General features: G+C 57.4%; 1 protein-coding gene across 5 annotated transcripts in view; it reads left to right on the forward strand.

Moving 5' to 3' along the window:
- Nucleotides 1–19200, forward strand: part of DIDO1 (death inducer-obliterator 1) — a 50295-nt gene extending 31095 nt beyond the window's left edge. For all 5 annotated transcript variants that reach the window (XM_039236953.1, XM_039236952.1, XM_039236954.1 and 2 more), the window contains exons 8-17: nt 1641–2112; nt 2235–2394; nt 3571–3687; nt 3813–3917; nt 4095–4230; nt 4717–5245; nt 5656–5809; nt 6504–6593; nt 7401–7596; nt 14692–19200. In XM_039236953.1, the coding sequence (XP_039092884.1) occupies nt 1641–2112; nt 2235–2394; nt 3571–3687; nt 3813–3917; nt 4095–4230; nt 4717–5245; nt 5656–5809; nt 6504–6593; nt 7401–7596; nt 14692–17741 (5009 nt within the window). In that variant the 3' untranslated portion in view covers nt 17742–19200. The remainder of the gene's footprint in view (nt 1–1640; nt 2113–2234; nt 2395–3570; nt 3688–3812; nt 3918–4094; nt 4231–4716; nt 5246–5655; nt 5810–6503; nt 6594–7400; nt 7597–14691) is intronic.
- Nucleotides 19201–21948: the final 2748 nt, after the last annotated feature.

A 21948-nucleotide genomic window follows, 5' to 3' on the forward strand; every position in this document is an offset into this window, starting at 1 on the left:
CATTGTTGCTTTCAATGTTGCTTCAGTGTGCTTTCTTGAAAAGTCCAGCTCTCAGGGGCACAAGACCTTTACCGGGTTGGCCGCCAGTGGCAGCGGGCATGGGTGACAGCGGGTGGGGCAGGGTGGTACACAGGCCGCCTTGGGCTGGGTGTGTGGGAGGCCGGAGGTCGGAGGCTCTGTGAGGTGAAAATACAGGCTGGAGTCCGAGTTGACACCCAGTGGCCAAGTACTCGTGAGGCTGGCTGTCCTAAGGTTTGGATCCGTGCAGCGCTGTTGATGCAACCGTGGTGGAATCTGGAAGTTTTGTTTATAAAGCGGAGGAGTTGAGGTCCCAGGCCTTCAGCTCCCACTGCCCACCCCCCACCCCACTTGCCAGCCCCAGCTGCTGCAGGACCGAGGCAGTGAGAGCAGAGCGCAGGCCCTCTGCCCACACGGCCTGGGACCTGCGGCCACCAGAGGGCTGTTGTCCTGGCCATTCAGCTCCTCCAGACCCATCTGTCACTGTGCGGTGCACCGAGCAGGGTCCATCCCTGACCTTGCTGCACGCGCTGCTCCCTGGCCCAGAACCGCCTCCCTCGCCTACCTCACACCTTCACTCTGATGGCCTGGTTCCGTCGAGACCATCGGTCCTTTACGTCCTTTCTCTGTCTCCCTGACCACCACGTGCTGGCATCACATAAAGATTTTTGTGCAAGTGAAGGAGTTTCAGCATTGTTGCAGCTTTTGACTACAGCCCTACTTTGGATCAGAAGTGCTAACTTAGTGTCCTGCCCCATAATGGGTACACGCAGACGGCTGTCCATGGTGACGTCTGTCACACCGCCTCTCGCTCTTTGCACGTCAAGTGGCTGACCTTCCCCTTGCCGAGAATCCCCCTCATGGTGCTCTCCTTCGCCCCTGACTGTTGTCCAGATGGGTGGGGGGCACCCGCATGCAGCCCCCGGAGCGGGGCCGGGGAACAAGCGTTTACAGGGAACGCCTCTGTCTGACCTGCCCTGGGAAGATTTTCTGCACTCAGGTTCACAAAAACATTACACTTGAATTCTTTGTGAAAGTCTTCTGAGTCTTTTCCTGATTGCAAGAAGTTTGTTAGTTTTTTTTTTTATTTTTTTTTTTTTAATGTTTTATTTATTTCTAGGAGAGAGAGAGAGAGAGACAGCGTGAGCAGGGGAGGGTCAGAGAGAGGGAGTCACAGACTGAAACAGGCTCCAGGCTCTGAGCTGGCAGTCAGCACAGAGCCCGACGCGGGGCTTGAACCCACGAACCGCGAGATCATGACCCAAGCGAAAGTCGGACGCTCGACCGACTAAGCCACCCAGGCGCCCCAAGAAGTTTGTTAGTTTTTAAGCTTAATGATTTAAATTAAGCCTTTGGAAACTCAGGTTTGTTGCTTGGAGTGAAAGGCTTAACGGAATAATACAGCAAAGGGTTATTTTCTAAGACCCGGCATGGTCGCTCACAGATGTTGCCGGTAGCCCCTAACTGTTAACGCTCACGAGCTCAATAATTATTTTAAGATGCTCTCCCACAGTAACATGTGGTGAGCTTTGCTAGTTCAAGGGTGAGCATGCTTTTTGAGTCGCAGGACCGCACAGCTGCCCTCCCCCACGTCACTAACCTTGTGCGTGTCTCTTTTGCAGCCATGAAGGAGGACAGGCGTGTGGAGGAGAAGAGCGTGGTGGCCGCAGGGCCGAAGAAGGTGGCTCCTCCAGGCTCCACTGCAGGTGGCAAACAGCCTTCACCCAGAAATCTCCTGCCGAAGAAGTCTCCTCCCTTTGCAAATGCAGCAGCGGCCAAAGTGGCCAGCAAGAAGTCACCAGCGGGCTTCAAGGGCACCATCCCCAAGAGGCCGTGGCTCTCGGCGGCTCCCCCGGGCAGCGCCCCCAGTGCCAAGCAGGCCAGGCTGGCACCTGGGGCTGCTGTGTCCGCTTCCAAAAAGTTACCCGGCTCTGCCGCGTTGGTGGGGGCCCTCAGGAAGCCAGCGGCCACCTCCATTCCCGTGGCTTCTCCAGCCCCAGGACGCCTGGGGACCTCGAGCCCTGCCCTGTCCCAGCCAAATTCACAAATACGGCAGAATATAAGACGCTCGCTGAAGGAGATTTTGTGGAAAAGGTGGGCTGCCCTACTTGATTTCCTGCCGTTGAAGTGCATCCACCGTGGTCGTTTTATGACTACTGTGCTTTGAAACCATGCACGGGTGGTGGCTTATGCGGCCCTTGTATTCTTACTCCTAGGGTCAACGACAGCGATGACCTAATCATGACCGAAAACGAAGTAGGAAAAATCGCCCTCCACATCGAGAAAGAGATGTTCAACTTGTTCCAGGTGACAGACAACCGCTACAAGAGTAAATACCGCAGCATCATGTTCAACCTCAAGGACCCCAAAAACCAGGTGTGTGCAGGTGGCTGGTGATGTCCCGCTCGCTGGTCTCTTCTAGCCACGCGTCGTAGTGATAAGCTCGACACAGCACGCGGACACTGGAAGGACGCCCAGAATTCCCGTTTGTCCTTCCCTCCCCTGACTTAACCTGGGGGCAGGGGCGGGGCTTCTCACTGGTTCCCTGATGTTCCTCCTCATTTTACCAGATGGTTCTTTTCTAAACACGGCTATAAAATTTCTATCGTTCCATTGGCTCCAGAGTAACATTGAGATTTTATCTCGGGATGTCGGTATCTCCATATTTGGGCTTCAGACAACATTTTTTGCCTGGTTACTGTTTCGTGGGTTGAGTGAGCCTGCTGATTTGGGCGTCCTTGGGGCCGTAATCGGGCCTCAGCGTGCCCCGCAGTGCTTGCCCGTTGGGCAGGTGCTACTTTCACGTGGGGGGCAGAGTCCCTCGGTGAGGTTGAAACGGGACTCGGTGGGAAGTACTGGCCACTCACCTGGTGAGCTTTCCCCTCCCGCCCGCCTGGGTGTGCCGTCTCCTCGCGTGTTCTCGCCACAGCTTCAGGATCAGAGCAGACTCAGACTCAGACTTCCCATCACACTGGAGTCCCCCCATGGCAGAAGTGATTTCTTCCCAACTTTGTTTCTAACCCTGTACTTTTTTTTTTTTAACTTTCTTTTTAAAGTTTATTTACTTCGAGAGAGAGCGTGAGTAGACAAAGGGCAGAGAAAGAGAATCTCAAGTAAGGCTTCATGTTGTGAGTGCGGAGCCCAGTTAGGGCTCGATGTCATGAACCATGAGATCATGACCTGAGCAGAAACTAAGAGTTGGACGCCCAGCCGACTGAGCCCCCCGAGACGCCCCTAACCCTGTACCTTTTTGAGTTGGTTTTGTTTTCTGTGAAGTCTTTTGTAGCAGAATCGGTGCCACATGGGCCCTGAGGCCCACTAGTGCCAGTGTTTTCCTGGACCCGTTGACTCTGCACTGGGGACAGCTTGGCATTTACCCCCATGGGCTGCTGGTGAGGTCAGGCCCCTGCTGTGCTCAGTCCTTCATTCTGTTGCCGCTGGGCCTCTGGCAGGACCTCTTGTGCTGCTGGGCTCTGCCCTTGCCCCCCTGGTGTCCCAGAAGCAGGCACAGACCCGTCTTTGAACAACCGAACGAAGGATGTTTGTTTACAGGGGCTCTTCCATCGTGTTCTGCGTGAGGAGATCTCTTTGGCCAAACTTGTGAGGATGAAGCCAGAAGAACTGGTGTCTAAAGAGCTGTCCACGTGGAGGGAGCGGCCAACAAAAGCCGTGAGTGGCGGCCAGCGAGGGATGCTGGGCGCCAGGGGTCCTGGGTGTCTGGGGACGGCCAATGGGCGAGGCACAGGCGGACCCTCCAGAGCAAGGTTTCAGGCTCTGTGTCCCTGTCATGGCAGGTGATGGAGCCCAGAAGTAAGCTGCACAGTGAGAGTAAACAGACCACCGTTAAACAGGAAACCGTGCCCGACATGGAGGACTCTCCGCCCGTGTCCGATTCAGACGTAAGCCTTCAGGGTTCCCGGGGTGTATGAGGTTGGGGGAGAGCGATCTGTCTCTGGAGGACCGGGTATGGGCATCGCCCGGCACTGTGCCTGATGGCCCTTCATCGCGCATGCCATCCTGTGCTGTTGCTGCGGGATGGACGGGCAGGGCTCAGGCATCCCCTCCCCGGCCCACAGGAGCAGCAGGAATCGGCGCGAGCGGTCCCCGAGCAGAGCACTGCACCCCTGCTGGATGCTGTCAGCAGCATGCTGAAGGACACGACGGGTCAGCACCGGGCGCACCTGTTCGATCTGAACTGTAAGATCTGTACAGGTGAGCATGGTGTGTGACAGGAGATTCCAGAACTGAGGCTTCACTGGCTTCTGTTTCAAGTCAGTGATCCTTCTAATGGCGGTTGCACTTGACCCACCTTTAAATAGTACACTATTTAAAAGACTAGTCCTCCTCTGTCTTTATGACGGGACTTTTTTTTTAAATTCTCTCTCTTTTTTTTTTTTTTCATTTATTTATTTTTGAGAGACACAGAGCACAAGTGGGGGAGGGCAGAGGACGAGGGAGACACAGAATCCAAAGCAGGTTCCAGGCTCCGAGCTGTCAGCACAGAGCCCAATGCGGGGCACGACCTCACAAACAGATCATGACCTGAGCTGAAGTTGGTCACTTAACTGACTGAACCACCTAGGCGCCCCTCCTGCCCCACCTTTTTTTTAATTGTTATAAGAAATTATGTACTTACAGGGCAGGCTATGCCCTCGAATGTGTGGGATTTCTCACGAAGGCCTTCCCCATGTTCTTCAGGTCAGATTCCGTCTTCAGAAGATGAACCGGCTCCAAAAAAGCAAAAATTGTCCGCTTCTAAGAAGGAAGAGTCCAAACCCAAGCATGACAGCACTCCCTCTGAGCCAGTTCTCAGCTCGGCTGACGACACGGTGCCAGCAGCCCTGCCTGAGAGTGCCTCTGAGCTGGAGCTGGAGGGCGCGGCTTCCCGCATGCACTTGGAGAGAAAGTATTTCCCTGTGCCACCAGGAGACGGCCACCCGGAGCCTTCTGCCCTGGAAGGCCCCTCCTGCCCGGCCACCTGTGGAGGCCCAGTGCTCACCACGGTCACAGTGTCTGGCCGAGACCCCAGGACCGCACCAGCCGGGTCGTGCTCAGTCACGGCCCCCGCAGGAGCCCGCCCTGATGGTGCCCACCCAGCAGAATCCCGACAGGATGTCCTAAAGCCTGCTGTGACCTCAGTGACGGTGCCCAAGTCCATCCTCGCAAAGCCATCTTCGTCCCCTGAGCCCAGATACCTCCTGCCAGTTCCTCCGTCACCACGCGTCAGGTGCGCTCTGCTCATGTAGTCTGAACAAGCCATGAGTCACGCTCCTTGTAGGTTAACAGAAGGAGCAGAGGGCAGGGATCCCATCATTCAGCTCTGACCACTGTGCCTGGTATACAACCGTGCGTGGGTAATTCTGCACGGGCCTTGGAAGGGCTGGTAGCCTGCATGCTCATTACTCTAAACGTACAGCTCGTGAAACCTGAAACGTGACCTTGTGGTCATTCAGGTTTGTTGCCTCTTCGGTTTATTTTTTCTTGACCAGAATACACCATGGTTCAAGTACTTAATTTGAAAAAACTACCAAAACTTGTATGAATTTAGTCTTGCTGGTATAATTGCAGAAGAGCTTCATACTTGGAAATGCTTTGTGCAGAAAGATTTATTTCCTTTTTCTGATTTTTGTTTTACAGCCTCTCCGAGTCAAGGTCCCCTCCGGAAGGAGATACAACCCTCTTTTTGTCTCGACTCAACACCATCTGGAAAGGATTTATTAACATGCAGAGTGTAGCGAAATTTGTCACTAAGGCATATCCCGTCTCAGGGTGCTGTGACTATCTCAGTGAGGTTAGAACCGGGAGAGGGAGAGAGGGAGAGAGCGAGTGTGTGCGCACGTCTTCCATAGACGCCCTGAGCCCAGGTAGTCCTGTGTACTAGCCTTCCAGCAGCGTGGCCGGACGCATAAGCGCCCAGAAGGCACAGGAGAGCCTGCTGTCACGAGTCAGCAGGTCAAGCCGTGTGGATGGTGGGAGACATTGAGATGAGCAGTTGGGCGTCCCAGCATTTCCGACACAGCTGCCAGCGCCTTCCTCCCTCGGTGTGGTGAGGGCATTTACCCAGGGTGTGCACTCCCAGCTGAAGGTGTGGTCTGGCACAGGTGACTGGTGGCATGTAGTGACACACGACAGCTCTTTGCTTTTCCAGAGTTCATGTAAACAGCGCTAGTATTTACGACCTCAACAACTGGTCTAGTAAGTCACTCTGGATCGTAGCTCCTTGCCATGCTTGTATGTTCATGAAAGATGACCCAAAAGTTTTGTAAAACGTAATCCTGTTTGGCAGGAGGCCATCATACCACGCTTAGGTTTGGTGACTCATAATCCTGGATGTTAACCAGGCAACATTTAATACCATTATGCCCATTTTTTTTAGAAGAATTTGTTTTCCTGAGTCTCAGGTAGCTGGATGCCTCGAAGTCACTGCATCAGTGTCTCCAAGTACTGTTTTTACTGGTCATTCACTCCGGGTATGCTTTGTCTAGGACCTGCCGGACACAATTCACATTGGCGGAAGGATTGCACCGCGCACGGTGTGGGATTATGTCGGCAAGCTCAAATCTTCCGTGTCTAAGGTACCTGCTTTAGTCTAATCTCTGCACCTGTGGAGGAAGGTGTGCGTTCCAATGCGACTCTTGCCTCTTTCACTTTTCATCTTGATGGGTTCGTACTCAAAATGTCAGCCTATGAGTTATTAAATGTTGCCAGGTAAACGTTTAAACTATGTTTATAGCTGGATAACGGGGTGTGGGTGATACACAGGTGGCAGTTTTATTATAATTTGTTTTACTACTGTGTGCTCTTCGGGGTCAGTGAGAAACACAGGCACCGTGTCTCCTCATTGTTTCTGTGGCCCAGGGAGCCAGCAGGTGCTTTACGGTGCCTGGCCGGGGACCTCCGAGCCCCTGAGGCATAGCTGCCGCTGGGCGTGCAGCAGGGGACAGGCTGCAGTTCTCCTCAGCTCCACACGGGGCTCAGACCCTCTGGGTTCCTTGAGGCTTCCTGGCCCTCGTGTAGATCACACGTCCAGGTGGTCAAGACCAAGACCTCCGTCCTCACAGTCCGCCCAGACGCTGCTCCAGGCCAGCACCACGGCAGACGATGCGTCGGTGCGAGAACACCACGAGGGGCTGTTTCAAGGACGTGGGGTGTGAATAGGCATGAGCTTAAGGAGAGTCCTGCCAAGATCAGGGTTTGAGTCCGCTCGGGACGCCGTGTCCCACTAGCGCTCCGTCCTGACATGCGGGCCGGCGGGGCTGTGGGAACCACATCCGGGGACCTCTCATCCCTCTCCTGTGAGACTGCTGGTGAGGTTTAGAGGCAGAGCACGGATGCCCTCTCTGGTGACCGCCGGCCAACGCGCTCTCCTCTTTGTGCCACAGGAGCTGTGTCTCATCCGCTTCCACCCCGCGACCGAGGAGGAGGAGGTGGCCTATATCTCTCTCTACTCCTATTTTAGCAGCCGCGGCCGCTTCGGTGTCGTAGCTAATAACAGCAGGCACGTCAAGGACCTCTACCTGATCCCGCTGAGTGCCAAGGACCCTGTCCCATCCAAACTCTTGCCCTTTGAGGGACCAGGTAAGCACCAGTTTTCTGAGTGGTGACAAGGCACACCTGATCCCACACGTCCCTTTCCCGCCAGTGCACATCCTCCTGAGCTGCTCACAGCCTTTCTAGCAGCGGGAGCTCCGAGTGCGGGGGAGCCGTGGCAAGCTATAGGACTTGGCCTCTGGGGTCCGGCGGGGGAGGGGGCCACCATAAGTAGCCTCGTTGCTGGCATGGATTGTCTTAGAAAGTGACACGCAGAGGGGAAAGGCCCCAGCAGCCAGCCCGTCCTGGCCTCGGGCCCGGGAAGAGGAGGAGGCTGCGAGGAAGGTGATGGTGGCTCGTGGGTGCTTGCGCTTTGCCGGCAGCTCAGGGCTGAGCTCACGCCAGGCAGGTTCCTCTCGTGCTTCCGGGAGTCCCAGGAGGGACCCAGAGTCCCCAGGAGGGCAGCGCTGTTCGTTCCTGAGGAGGTGTGCTTGTGGAGGATTACACAGATTAGTCTTTAAAACGACAAAACAAAAACAAACCCAACTCAGCCTTGTCAAGGGGTTGAGGATGATTCCAAGGGGAGCCTGGTCTGAGGGGCCAGCTCTTTCTCACCCGCTGAGCAGAAGTGCACGGGACTAGTTACACGGGTGGCAGGAGGTGCCCAAACTGAAGTATCTCCTTGGCCACGAAGTCCCCAAAGGATTGAGATCACCTGGAAGGTACTGTGTCTGACACACGGTGACGCTCTTTGACAAAGCGCTTTGTTCTAGAGGCAGTGGCTGAACACTGGGCCATTGCTGCCACTGCCCAGACTGGCACCTCCGTATCCTCAGCCCCGGTACCTGTCCTGGCAGGTGCTCCTGCCACAGCCACAAGCTGTACCCACTGCACCTAAACCGTAGCGGGGCCCGGCAAGGCTGCTCCCACCAGAGTCTGCACCCCGCTCCCACCACGCGCACGTTCCAGTCCCGACTGGAGCACGCTCTTAACGCTTACGCTGGGCTCAGCTGGACCCTGCGTGTCAGAAGCAGGCCCCAGACAGTATCGGTAGTATCTGCGGTTGCGGGGTCGGGTGTCCACTGGCATGCTGCGTTAAGTTATCTCCATGCCAGATACATTTTAAAAGTCAAGTACTCCAGGGTGTCCCCTCCCACACTCCGCGGGGGGTAAGAGATGCCACCTAACGGTGGCAGCAGGAACCTTGGTGGAGGTTCTTGGCAAGCGGCTCCGTGAAGTGCGCCGGCCTGCTCCTCGGATCCCCATCCTGTGCTCCTGGAGGCCGAAGACGAAGAAGCTGGTCTCGCGGGCCCCGTGGAGAATCTCCGGTCAGTCGCCAGTGTAGGAGCTCGCGTGGAGAAAGTAGCGTAAGCGGAAGCGTAGGGCTCCCGGCCGACACGGACGCAGGTGCCCGCAGAGCGGTGGGGGAGATTCCCAGCCTCCTCCTAACCGAGAGTAAACTGCCCCCGCGGCAAGGGCCGCAGTGTGAGCTTCCCTGAGACTCCGCTGTGGGACGAGCAGGACGGGGCGTGGGTGGGAGCCCACCTGGCAGGGGTGCAGGGAGCTGGGCTCTGGCTAGGCCGGCACGAGTTCCTTGCAGTGGACGGGAGCGGAGACCCTCCATTGGAGTCACGGTGCCGCCCAGCTGGCGGAGAGGCGGGGGCCCGACGGGACACTTCCAGGGTGACACAGGGACCAGCGAGGCCGGCGGGGTGGGGCCTCTCGCCTGATCCGCTAAGCGCGATGGGCACTGAGCACCCCGACACACTCAGGGATCAGCCATCCACACTCCCAAAACTGTGGCACCACCTCATGAGCCCCCTGAGCGAGCTCACTGTAAGGCCCTAAATCTAACCCATTCAGCGTATGCTTTTTATTCTCCCAATACCGTAACCTGCCATTGATACCTGTGTATATTTGATACACTTCCCAGCTAAACAGCCTTGACCCCAGGCCCGGTTATCTACCTGAGCTGCTTCACGTGTTCATGGCGTGACTTGGCGCGCTCTGGGTACGGATGCTCGTGTGTCGTGTGTAAGTGCGCACGTTTGGAAGGTCATGCATGTGTCCTGGTGCGTGTGTCGTGTGTGCGCACGTCTGCAGGGCCGGGTGTGGGAGCGTTTCTCCCGTCTCACAGGGGTGGCTTCTGCCGGGCAGCCCTTGAAAGCACAGGCCGGTTGGAAGGTGGCAGTGGCACCCCCAGCAGAACAGCCAGCTGTCCAGCAGGCACCGCCCCCAGCCTGGCGGGTGTGCCCTTGATTCCCTCCTCAGCTATGCCCACGGCTGCCACTTGGCCTGAGCTCACACACCCAGTAGATGCTCCCGCCATGGAGCGGGCCTCCCGCTCTGGGGAGCCCCCAGCCTGGGCAAGGGGCCTGCTCTGTGAGCAGGGAGAGGGTGTGGAGAGGCGCTTAGGGGTACAGGCAGAGAGGGTATTGCAGGAGTGACCACCTCTACCCAGAGCTCCACGTGTGGAAAGTCATTTTATTCCTGTAGAAAATCACAGGTGCCCTCACCTCCCACACTCGGAAGCCCAGTAGATTTTGGTGACATGGGATTCTCCCCAAACACTGGTTTGCACTAGAGGGTGCTTCAGCCATGTCCTGACCCAGGGACTCCACGTGCACCTGACCCTTGGCCGGTGCTGCATGTTTTCGCAGCTCCGCACTCCTGATGGGACACATGGAGAGCGTGTCCACACGGTCTGTCCTCAGCCCACGCACCGAGTGTCCATGTGGCATCTCAGAGCACAGAGCGTGCTCAGCTCCTGGGGACATTTTCATCCGTGCATATTTGTGTGACTTGTCCATCAGAAATACCAGGTTGTCGTGTTCTGTCACACGGTGTCACTAAAACCACCTGACAGCATAATCTCAGAAGACACCTGGGAAGCCTGAGTCTCCCTCACCCAGCAGCCTGTCTCTCCCACTCGGGATGTCCATGTAAGCAGCCAAGCTGACAGGGCTCCTCCCCTGGGGACGCGGGTCTCAGACGCCCTCCGTGCCTCGAGGCCTCATTCACAGAAGGAAGACCAGTCACATTGGACATTCCATCTTGTGCGTCCCCTGTGACCCTGACGGGACTGGACGCAGGCCAGGGCGCCCCATCACTCCCGAGGGAATCCGGGCACAGGTTCTCACCTGGAACGCCCATTGGGTGACGTTGGGCTTCTAAGAGGCGCACGCTCTAGATGGCAGGGACCCCCGCCTGCCTGGGTGTGGAGTGGAGAGGGCTGTCTGCCTGGAGTAAATCCGTAGTGCCGGCTTCTGTATTCATTTTTTACTGCTTTCTAAATTAGCTGGAAACTTCTGACTTGAAGTATTGTCAGGTAAGCACTCCTCGGTTCTCCTGTGTGTGTGGTGTGAGTGGCTGTGCTCACGCTGCCATCAAAGTTAAGTACAGTATTGAATACGATGTATTGCTTTCTCCTTCAAAACCAATAAAAACATTTCATAGAAACTGGTCACTGTTTGTTTCAATTTGAACCATTTGTAGCTCTTGTCGCAGGTCTGCTGACAGAGGACGAGCCATCGCCACCTGGCTGAGGGCGTGCAGGGCCATGCTGCTCTGGGCGCCTGGGTGAAGACCGAGAACACTCCCTTTCCCTGAAATGCGTGCCAAGCCCCGTGGCTTCGTACAGGTCTTAGGGAGTCAGAATTGGCAAGACAGAGGCGTGTGTGTGTGTGTGCGCACGCGCGCGTGTGGTGGTGGCAGTGGGCTGAGGGGTGGTACATACTATTTCCCTGTATTTGCCAAGTCTCTTTCTAGACAAGTCCTCCTTAAGAACCTGTTAACTCACATAGTTTCTGCTTAGCAGGAGTGAAAATTCTGCCTTGATGGATTCAGACCATAAGAGAGTCTTCATTTAAAAAAAAAAAGGTCTAGTGTACCAGATTTAGGGGTGAAAGCATTATTTTCATTGTTTGGGGGTTAAGGAGTCAGCTTTCAGATGGTTTATTAAAACTAAGCTTTGCCCCGTGACATGTCAGGCTTAGGGGGGTGGGGGATGGGTGTACTTCCCACACCGTCACCTTCCCTGGTGTCCCTGCTGCTGACACACCTACACCAGCCCTGGTTTTGGTCTCCTGTCAGGAAATCAGCTGGCACATGACCTTGCAGATGCCTCTGTCCCTCGGTCGGCCGCCGAGGCTGAGGCTGGAGACCCACCAGGAGCACCCGGGGAAGCCCGTGTAAAGCCCGCCAGGCTGTTTTCCCCACGCAGCACACCCCGGGGACCTGTGCGCCCTGGCACTTCAGAGGGGTGGGTGCCGACACCCCTACTGAGCCCGATCAACACCCCTCTAGAGATGGGGGGACAGCACACCGCACCCACCCACCTGGTTGCTTGTTTTCATCTACTTTGCAAATTACAGACCTAACAACAACCCTCAAAAGGGCAGGGGGCAAGTCTCCATCTGTGCCGCTAACAGTGGATGAAGGGAGGAATTTGTCAAAACCAGCGCAGCAGCCCTGTGCCCTGGGCCGCAGCCAGTGTGGTCACCACCACCGCACCCCCTCCCCCACCCCACCCCGCCCCGTGGAGCGCTCGGCAGCGGGCAGGCCTGCGCGGGCCCCTGGCTGGGCGATGAGCGATCTGGAGGAGGGCCGGCCCTCTGCTGCCTCCCAGGTGTGGACACCTGTTTGGTCTTGCCCGGTGTTGCCTTGCCGGCCACCCCACTTGCGGCAGCATGGGGGACTCTGGGGCACGCTCATTTCAGTAGAGACCGATTCCGAGGCCCTCGGTAGATTAGTGACTGTTCCACAAATGTCAGTCATGGCCAAGGTGCCAGTTACACTTCAGATACTAACATGACCATGACATGAACACGCGAATCAGATGATGAGATCTGATTACTTCAAAACAGACCTAGGCATAAAGTCTTGGTGAAATTCAAAACTGAACACCAGTCCTCATTAGACTGCTAACAGGTTGGTGCAGATGAGGCAGTCGAGGGTTGAAAGCTACTTAATTAGATCCAATGCCTGGATAGCTCACTGTTTTCAAGACCGATGTAAAATGCTGAGTGCTTCAGCCACCGTCTTCCCTGGGATGGGCAGGTTGGGGTCTGCAGACTGTTGTGAGGTTAGGGATGTCGCCATCGAGCTGTGATCGCCCTCCCTGGTCCACACACACAACCGTCGTAAGTTTTCCCTCGTGAAGGCACCAGGACAGAGACCTGAGTCTTCCCGGGTTTAACACCACGACTTCCCCATCACGCACAGCTTATTGACCTGACCCCTGACCCTGAGCCACAAGCCCTGATGTTGGTGCTAGAAGTTGAGCTTTTCCTGCAAGGAGTACAGGTCGTGGGGGCTCCCCCCTCCCAGGGCTCCCCAGCCCTGGCTGGCACCCGCCCACCCACGTGGCTGAGCACATTCCTTCACCGTGGCTCCCGTGTCAGGTTCCTCAGGGAGAGCCAGGCTTGCAGGGCAGGTCTGCTGGCTCTGGGACTGCTAGCAGCCAACCTGCAGTCCAGAAGGGCCAGAGCGCCATGTTAGCAACTGCCCAAGCCCCAGACTGGGTCTGAGTAAGCAGTCAGGCGTCCAGGAAACTGCTACAGTGAGAGAAGTGCCCTAAGTTATCCTTAACTCGTGTTAATTAGGAAACCAACTCGAAACATTTGCATGTGACACGGTGTGGCTGCCTGATTTTCCAGTCTTTTCCCTCCTTTGCCTGGCTCTTCCTTTCCTGGATACACGACTTTTGTTGGGACAGGGAGAGGCCGTTCTGGGAGCCATGTCTCTTGAGGTGATGGCAAGGTCCTGGTGTGCTACGAGTGGATGTCGTCAATGGACATCTCACTCGCACGTCGGCTGTGAGGCGGGACGCCCTTCAGACACGGGAGGGAAGGGGGTCTCGGTCTGCCGTCTAGGCAGCTCTCTGGTGCCCTTGATAGTCCTTGGGGGCCGGACGGGCCATCCACCCCGTGTGCTCAACCTATCAACCCATCTCTGTCAGAATTTAGGGAGGTTAACAGGCGTTTGAGAATCGTATAATGGTGCCCACAGAACTATTTCAAGTGACTCGTGATCATCTTTAAAACCAAAAGTAATGGGAAAACTGATTTTCCGTAAGCAGAGAACGTATACACATGGCACGAGGAAACATCCACATACTACAGTGATTTAATTTATATGATTTGGTTTTAAATATGCTGTCACGTAAGTGTTTGTATATCATTTCTCCCTACGATTGCTGTTCTGTGACTTGGGGGGGTTTGTTGCTGCCGTTCTTCCCTTGGTATTCTGGGTTTACTGTGAGTGTGGGGTGGGGAACCAGTCCTGAACTGTCAGCGTCCCTGGCAAAATGCACAGTTTGGAATAGAGCAAGCCTTTTTTATTTAAGAAATGAGTGTTTTTAAGAACCATCTTGTTCCCAGAACGCCCCGTTTTCCATGTGGCCTGCTCTGAGCCCACACTTCTCCTCAGGCACCCCGGCCTGTGTTCACAAAGACTGAGCAGGACTCGGCTCTTGTTGACGTCAACAGAATTCCTTTCTAAACCGTCGAGGACAAGCATTGTAGGCCTTTTAGTCAGCGCCGTCTTGCCCATTAACTGCCTGTGGCCCTAGCCGCTGGCGAGCTTCCCGAAGGGCACGTGCTGAGGGATCACTATTAACGAGTTGTAGACCTTCGGTGTCCGTGTGTGTCGCTTAACTTATGGAGCACTACGCGTGAGTGCCAGGAAGGGCTGTTCCCTCTCTGATGTGTAGCAAGTGGCAAGTCAAAGAAGGTAGCTGAGATTTGGTTTAAAACCAGACATGCTGGTGCGTGCATGCTTCGTTGCCTGTAGGTCAGCAGATGCGGGCGTTTGCACACTGGCCTGGTCCGCCGCCTCTCTCATCCCATCGCCTTCGCGTTCCGTCTCTTTAAAGCTGTAACGGAAGCTCTGATCATCGGGATGACTTGACTCATGACGGAGCCCCGGGTTCTGTGGCTGTAACGTGGCGGCTGGACGACGGTGGCGACGGTGCATCCGTGATCTTTTGCAATAAGTTGTTCAAAACTTGATTTTATTTTGTTAGTGAGTTTCCTCCTTCTTCCTATTGAAACGTGCACCATTAGCGCCCTCGATAGGGTCTATGTCTGAAGAACAAAGGCTGAAGTTAGATTCTAAAATTTGCACAAACGTTTTGTTTTTCAGGTCTTGAGTCACCGCGCCCCAACATCATCCTCGGGTTGGTTATCTGCCAGAGAATAAAACGTCCTTCAAATGCGGGAGAATTAGATAAGGTAGAAGACAAGCGGCCCCGACTTCAGACCCAAGAAGAAACGGAAGTTTCTCTCTATCCTAAAGTGCCTGCCGTCCCGCAGTCTGAGAGGAAGGCCCCCAAGCTCCAGGTCTGCTCCGGGGACGTGGCCGCCAGCACCACACCCCCGGGGACTCCTCCCCCGCCACCCCCTCTGCCCGAGCCACCCAGTGCCCCAGCGTCGTCATCTGTGTTGAAAATCCTGTCGTCGCTCAAACCAGGAGCCACGACCACCAGCACGACGTCGTCGCCTGCCACCACGGCCGTCACCGTGACCGCTCCCTCCGCCAACGCCTCCACCTCGAAGACAGCCTCACCCCTGGAGCACATCCTGCAGACGCTCTTCGGGAAGAAGAAGTCCTTCGACGCCCCTGCCAGAGAGCCCGCGGGCTCCACGCCGGCCCCCCACCAGGACCCCAGAGCCACGGCCGACGGCGGGCTGCCCGCAGCGCCCTTACTAGACCCTATAGTCCAGCAGTTCGGTCAGTTCTCAAGAGACAGAGCCCTGGAGGACGAGGAAGACGACCGGCCGTACGACCCCGAGGAGGAGTACGGGCCCGACAGGGCGTGCGGCGCTCAGCTGGGGCGCGGGGCGCACCCCGACGGGGCCACGGCCCCCGAGACGGCCGAGCGGGAGGAGGTGGCCTATGACCCAGAGGATGAGACCATTTTAGAGGAGGCCAAGGTGGCCATCGACGACCTGCCCAACAGGATGTGCGCAGACGGGAAGGGCGGCGCCCCGGAGAGGCCCGGCGAGCCCGCGGCGGCCCCGTCCCTGGTGGAGCAGCAGCAGATGATAGAGGAGCTCAACAAGCAGATCGAGGAGCAGAAGAGGCAGGTGGAGGAGCAGGAAGCGGCGCTGCGGCAGCAGAGGGCCGCCGCGGGGGCCTCCATGGCGCACTTCTCCGTGGCCGAGGCGCTGATGTCGCCGCCCCCGAAGCCCCTGCCCCAGGCCGAGCTGTTCCCGCCGCCGCCAGAGCAGCAAGCCGCGTGCCGCACGTCTGCGCTGCCCGGCGTCCCTCCCGGGACGGGCCCCGCCTGCGAGCCGCGGCAGAACCGGGACCCCCGCCAGGCCCGGCGGCTGGCCGCAGAGCACGGCGAGAGCGAGGCCGGCTCCAGGCCCCCCGTGGCCCGGGAAGAGGGTGCAGAGGCCGCCCCGCCGGCCAAGCCAGATGGCCCCAAGCGCGAGCACCCCGCAAGCCCGGTCCCGCCGCCCGTGGACAGCGGTGCCCCCTCGGTGGGCTCGGGCGGCTTGCCCAGACCTGCCCGCAAGGTGCTGCTGCCCACGCCCCCCAGCACCGCCTTTCAGCCCGGCTTCCCGTTGCCCAACGACGCCCAGAGCTACCCCTCTGCTGGCGGGAGGGACCCTTTCTCAGGTCCAGCGTGTGCCTCTCAGGACAAAGCGCTCGGCTCGTCCCAGTACGAGGATCCCAGGAACGCTCAGTTTGCTGAGAAAAGTGACCACCCGGCCGTCGAGCCTGAAGGTGACAGAGAGCCTCAGTGCAGACCCGGCGAGGGGGCCGCCAGTCTCCCCGCACCTGGACAGAGGGTGGGGGCCCCTCTGCCCACACCCCAGGGCCAGCGGGAGCCGGCTCCACGTGCTTTCGGAACATCAGGGCTTCACGGCCCCAGTTTCCCGGGACCAAGGGGCCCTGTCCCTCCGTTCTCAGACGAGAGTATGGTTTCCAGTAGCGATGGGCCACGGGGGCCTCCGCCGGCCAGATTCGGGGCCCAGAAGGGGCCCATCCCTTCCTTGTTGTCAGGGCCACATGGGCCCCCTCCCTACGGGGACAGCAGGGGCCCCTCCCCCTCCCACCTTGGGGGGCCCAGAGGAGCAGCACCCCAGTTCGAAGACCGGAAGGACCCCCATGGGGAGAAGAGGGAATTCCAGGATGGCCCCTACGACGAGATGGCCGGGCCCCCCCCTCAGTTTGAAGGACCAGAGCAAGCCCCGTTCATGGCGAGCAGGGGCACGGCGCCTTTCCAGTTTGGCGGCCAGAGGCGGCCTCTGCTGTCACAGTTCAAGGGGCCCCGAGGAGGTCCCCCTCCCTCTCAGTTTGGAGGTCAGAGAGGCCCCCCACCCGGCCACTTCGTGGGCCCGAGGGGGCCGCATCCCAGTCAGTTCGAAGGACCCAGAGCCCAGGCGCCAAATTTCATGCCGGGACCCAGGGGGATTCAGCCTCAGCAGTTCGAGGAGCAGAGGGTAAGCTCGCCCCCGAGGTTCGCCGGCCCCCGGGCGCCAGCGCCCCTGCCTTACGGCGGGCCCCGAGGGCCGGCGCCCTTCCCGGAGAAGAGCGAGCCCGCCCCACCCCGCTTCCACTTCCAGGGCTCGCCGGCCCCGGGGCTGAAGCCGGCGCCCAGGCCGCTGCTGGAGCTGCCCAGCCACCCGCCGCCGCACCGGCCCGAGCGCTGGGACGAGGCGGCCGCGCAGGGCCCCGAGGCCGACTTCCGCGACGGCAAGGGCCACGACTACAGGAGCCAGGCCTTCGAAGGGCGCCCGAGGGAGCGGTTCGACGCTGGGCCCAAGGAGAAGCCGCTGGAGGAGCCCGAGGCCGCGCCGGCCGACAGCCGGCCGGGCAGGGCCCCGGAGGAGCGGCGGCGGGAGCGGGGGCGGCGCTGGAGCCGGGAGCGGGACTGGGACCGCGGCCACGAGCGCGGCCGCCACCGCGACAAGGACCCCGGCCGCGACTGGGAGCGGGGCCGGGAGCGCGGCGCCGACAGGGACCGGGGGCGGGAGCCGGAGCGCGCGGCCGAGTGGGGCCGCAGCCGGGAGCGCAGCAGGAACCGGGAGCGGGAGCGCCGGCGGGAGCGGGAGCGGTCTCGCAGCCGGGAGCGCACCCGCGAGCACGGCCGCGAGCGCAAGGACCGCAGCAAAAGCAAGGAGGGCGCCCGCGACCCCAAAGCCGAGGCCCCCCGGGCCCCCGCCCCCGCCGCCCAGACCTAGCGGCGGCCGCACACGCCGCAGCGGGGCCGGCGCCCAAGTGGCGGTGAGCGCCTGGGTGTGCAAAGAGCTATGAACTTCGATGCAGAATAGATTGTCCTGGACTTCAGCAATTGCTGTAATTTTGTGTATAGTGGTTTCTTACAAAATTTCACATCTTTACGATTCTGATGCTTTTAAAAAAAAAAAAACCTAGGAACTGAATATTTCCATTTAAAATTACTCAAATGGGAAAGCGTCTACGAAAGCATATTGCTTTTTCAGATTATAAAGTTATCTTTTCCAATAACTTGAGTCTAGTAAATTTTAAGGGACTTTCGATGGACCCTAGAGCCATACCTTCGCTGACTCTCACCTGTATTTCTGTTTCCAGAAGCTGTCGTCACAGGTGCAGCGAGCTCGCCTGCTTTCTGCTCGCTCCCTGGGGCGTCAGATGCACAAAAGCCCACAAATGCATTTTCCTTTTGTCACAAAGAAATTTGAATTGCAAATTTCAACCAGGAAACAAAACATTTCTTAGTTTTTGCTCAGTTTTTTATAGTCACCTTATACTTCTCTTTTTTTCCCCCCAAAACACGGTTAAAAGCAACATCTGTCCGAGTAGAAATGGTTGCATTTTAAATAGCAATTTATTGAAAAAGCAGTAACCTTTTCCAGCCTAAAGAAAGAAAATAAGCCAATTAAGTGTACTTTCAAATGGGGGTGGGGGGAGGGGGGTTACTTTGATTTGAAGAATCAGGAACATTTTGTTTGTGAATCTCGACCCTCTGAGCAGCCCTTCCCGTGTCCCAGGGAAAGTGCACCAGCTCCAGACTGTTAGACTGTCCGGTGATGCATTTTAGAGTTTGTCGTTGAACGCGGAGCAGTATTCGTGTGAGGTGTGAAATGGAAGCCAGCGAGAGTGGCTGCGGACCTCCCACTGAGGACGCTGCTCACCGAAGCGGCCGCCCGCCTCCTGTCATGTATTTGCGGGTCCTTCCGGAGCGCGTGAGAGAAAACCTTGCTAATTTATTTGACTGTACAAATACACTTTGATACTTTTTTTATATTTTCATAAACTTACTTTTGCAAGTGTAAAACTAGAGAAGTTCATTCATTCTTTGGAGTCTATTCCATTGTACATCACTACAGATTTGTCCCTTTCTAGCACAAACGTACCAACAATAAGAACACGGAGAACTTCGTGATCTGGAGGGACTGGCGTCCGGGTGAAACGGCACTGCAGTGCTGGAAGTTCCAACGTCTCATACGACGTGAAGGGTTTTTTACACGTAAAACAAATTTTTCTAATTTAAATACACAAATGTAAAAATCAAGTGTGTTTCTTTAGGTTTACTTGATAGAAATTTCTGTAAATTGTATTTTATATTGCAAAGTATTATATCATTGTACATTAAAACGTGGCCCTCCGTAGGTTTTGTTACTTGAAGTAGAATAAACATCTACAGAAGGTTTCCCGCCACTCGTGTGTCACTTCTCCCCGTCGGGGGTCTGGGGCCGGACGGGCCCCTCCGAGAGCTCGCACACATGCACCCCTGTGCCTGCCCTGGGCTGACGACCCCGCCTGGAGTCGGGTGACCCGCCCCGCCACTCTGCCTGCTCCGCGTGTGGCTAGAGGTGAGCGGTGCCTGGTGCCGCGGTGGCCGGCGTGGTCTGGAGGTGAGGCGGAGCCCGTGGCCTGGGCTCAGTGGAGTGGCGTGGCTGAGCCCGCAGGCTGACGCGGGGCCTTCAGGGCGAGGGGAACAGCTGCTCCCACACCCACACGCGGCCACTGCTGGGGCAAAGGACACAGCGTGGGCCTTGAACTTGAATTTCAGGGGCGCCTGGGTGGCTTAGTCGGTTAAGCGTCCGACTTTCGCTCAGGTCATGATCTCGCGGTTCGTGGGTTCGAGCCCCGCGTCGGGCTCTGTGCTGACTGCCAGCTCAGAGCCTGGAGCCTGTTTCAGTCTGTGACTCCCTCTCTCTCTGACCCTCCCCTGCTCACGCTGTCTCTCTCTCTCCTAGAAATACAAAAACAAAAACAAAAACAAAACCTATTGAACTTGAATTTCAGCGCCCGGCTGCTCCCCGGAATCGCCCGCAGTCTGATGACGTGTGTCCCAGAAGCTCGCTCTCAGCAGGTGCATCCCCAGCCCCACTGTGGGCGGAGGCAGAGAAAACGTCCCTCCTAAGGACACTTCTGTCCTGTTGGGTGTCCCATCACCGACGGCCGAGCACACAGCAAACCAGGGAGGGTTCCGCAGGGGCCCCCGGCGGCACCCGCCTCCCACCACCGTTGCCTCAGAAGGGCGTGCTGAGCCGCGGCGGCCCACAGGGCCCACGGAGATGGGCGGCCTGTTTGCCGGGAGCCGCGAGGGCACAGCCCGGACTGGGCGGCTGCCGTACCGAGAGCTGACAGGCGCCGAGGAGGCTGGGCACGGCGCCCGGCCCGCACCCTGCTGTCGGAGGGGTTTCACCGGAGCGTGGGGGCCACGGCCCCATTTTAACGTTCTCAGTCCTTCGTCTGCTCCTCAGATGTTTGGCTGCATTTGCAGTCACCCCGGAGCGCCTCCCACGCCGCACAGCACCGGGGCGCTCTGACCTCAGCCTGCCACCCGCACCCCGTCCCCCCTCCAGCCTGTGGCCCACCGAGCTGCACGTGGGTCACCAGAAAGCTGAGGAGTCCGGCTTGAAGACAAAGCCCTCCTTCCCTGAATCATTTTCCCTCTGTTTTGTTTTTGTTTTTACAAAATTGGGATTTTTACAATCTTGTATCTTTTTTTCCATTTGCTTTGCCCTGGGCAACTCCCACAGGCATCAAATATTCGTCAAAAGGCATTTTGGGGGCACCTGGGGGCTCAGTCAGTTAAGCTCTGATTTCGGCTCAGGTCATGATCTCACGGTTCACGAGTTCCAGCCCTGCACTGGGCTCTGTGCTGACAGCTCGGAGCCTGGAGTCTGTTTCGGATTCTGTCTCCCCCTCTCTGCCCCTCCCCTGCTTACACTCCATCTCTCAAAAATGAAAAAAAAAAACAAAACCTTAAAAAAGATTATTTTAGGTAATTTCGTGTTTTCGTATTTTTCCCATCGTTCAAAAGGTTTGTACCTTTTCCTTTCAAGAGAATAAATGCTCCCTGTAGATCTGTGAGGTCCTGAGCATCCACCGTGGAGGATATAGGAAACGCAAGGAGCATATTAAGAAAATGAAGATCCACCATCTCCTCTTCTGTGAATGTGGCCATCCAGAAACATCCAGAAACAAGCATTCCTTTTTTTTTTTTTTTTTAATTTTTTTATGTCTTTATTTTATTTTGAGAGACAGAGACAGAGAGTGAGCAGGGGAGGAGCAGAGAGAGAGGGAGACACAGAATCTGAAGCAGCTCCAGGCTTCAGAGAGCCTGATGCGGGTCCCGAACTCATGAACTGTGAGATCACGACCTGAGCCGAAGTCGGATGCTTAACCAACTGAGCCCCCCAGGCGCCCCTGGAAACAAGCATTCCTGACAGTATTTCTGGCCTCTTTCTTCTGCAGCCGTGTTGCTGATGCTCAGGGGTGTGTTGCTAAGGAAAACGCATTTAGAAAAAGCCCAACGAACAGAGACTATTTAGTTCATGTCTGCGAGCTTCACACAAACCTGGAGGCAGGCGGTCCCGGTGGGTCGAGTGGCCTCGGTGTCGCTGACGGCCCTGTCCCCAGCTTGTGACCCTGTCCTCGTGGCTGCAAGAAGGCTGCCCCTGCAGGCTGTCACATCGTCACCTCGCTGCCCTGGGAGGAAGCTGGTGCGAGAGACAGAGCCTCGGCCGGGCATCCCGCCCCCTCTGCTCCCTGTTGGAAACTTGGTTGCATTTCGGCCACACCGTGTCACACGGCCACCCCTAGCTGTACAGGAACAAGTCTGGGACTACTAGTGAAACAGGGGGTGTCAAGCCAGGGCAGGTCACCACGACGTGTCAGGAGCCCTCACGCGCCGCCACTAGGAAGGGCGGGTGGAGCCGCGGCCTCGCCAGCCTTGCCAGTTTCCTCTCAGTGACCTCAGGTCACCCTCCACGCCATCCAGCAGGCCCCCGTCGGACACGCCCCCTCAAAGCATGTGTCATCCACAGGGCAGTGTCACCCCCACGGGCCCAAGGCCGGCTCCGGCGGTATGGGTCCTGCTGCTGCGACGGTCTGCGCCCCCGAAGGGCCCGCGCGGGGAGAGTGCTGGCCCTGACCAGGGCAGCCTGAAGCTCT

This window comes from Hyaena hyaena, unplaced genomic scaffold (genome assembly GCF_003009895.1).
Source record: "Hyaena hyaena isolate Hyena2069 unplaced genomic scaffold, ASM300989v1 scaffold_118, whole genome shotgun sequence".
Lineage (NCBI taxonomy): Eukaryota > Metazoa > Chordata > Mammalia > Carnivora > Hyaenidae > Hyaena > Hyaena hyaena.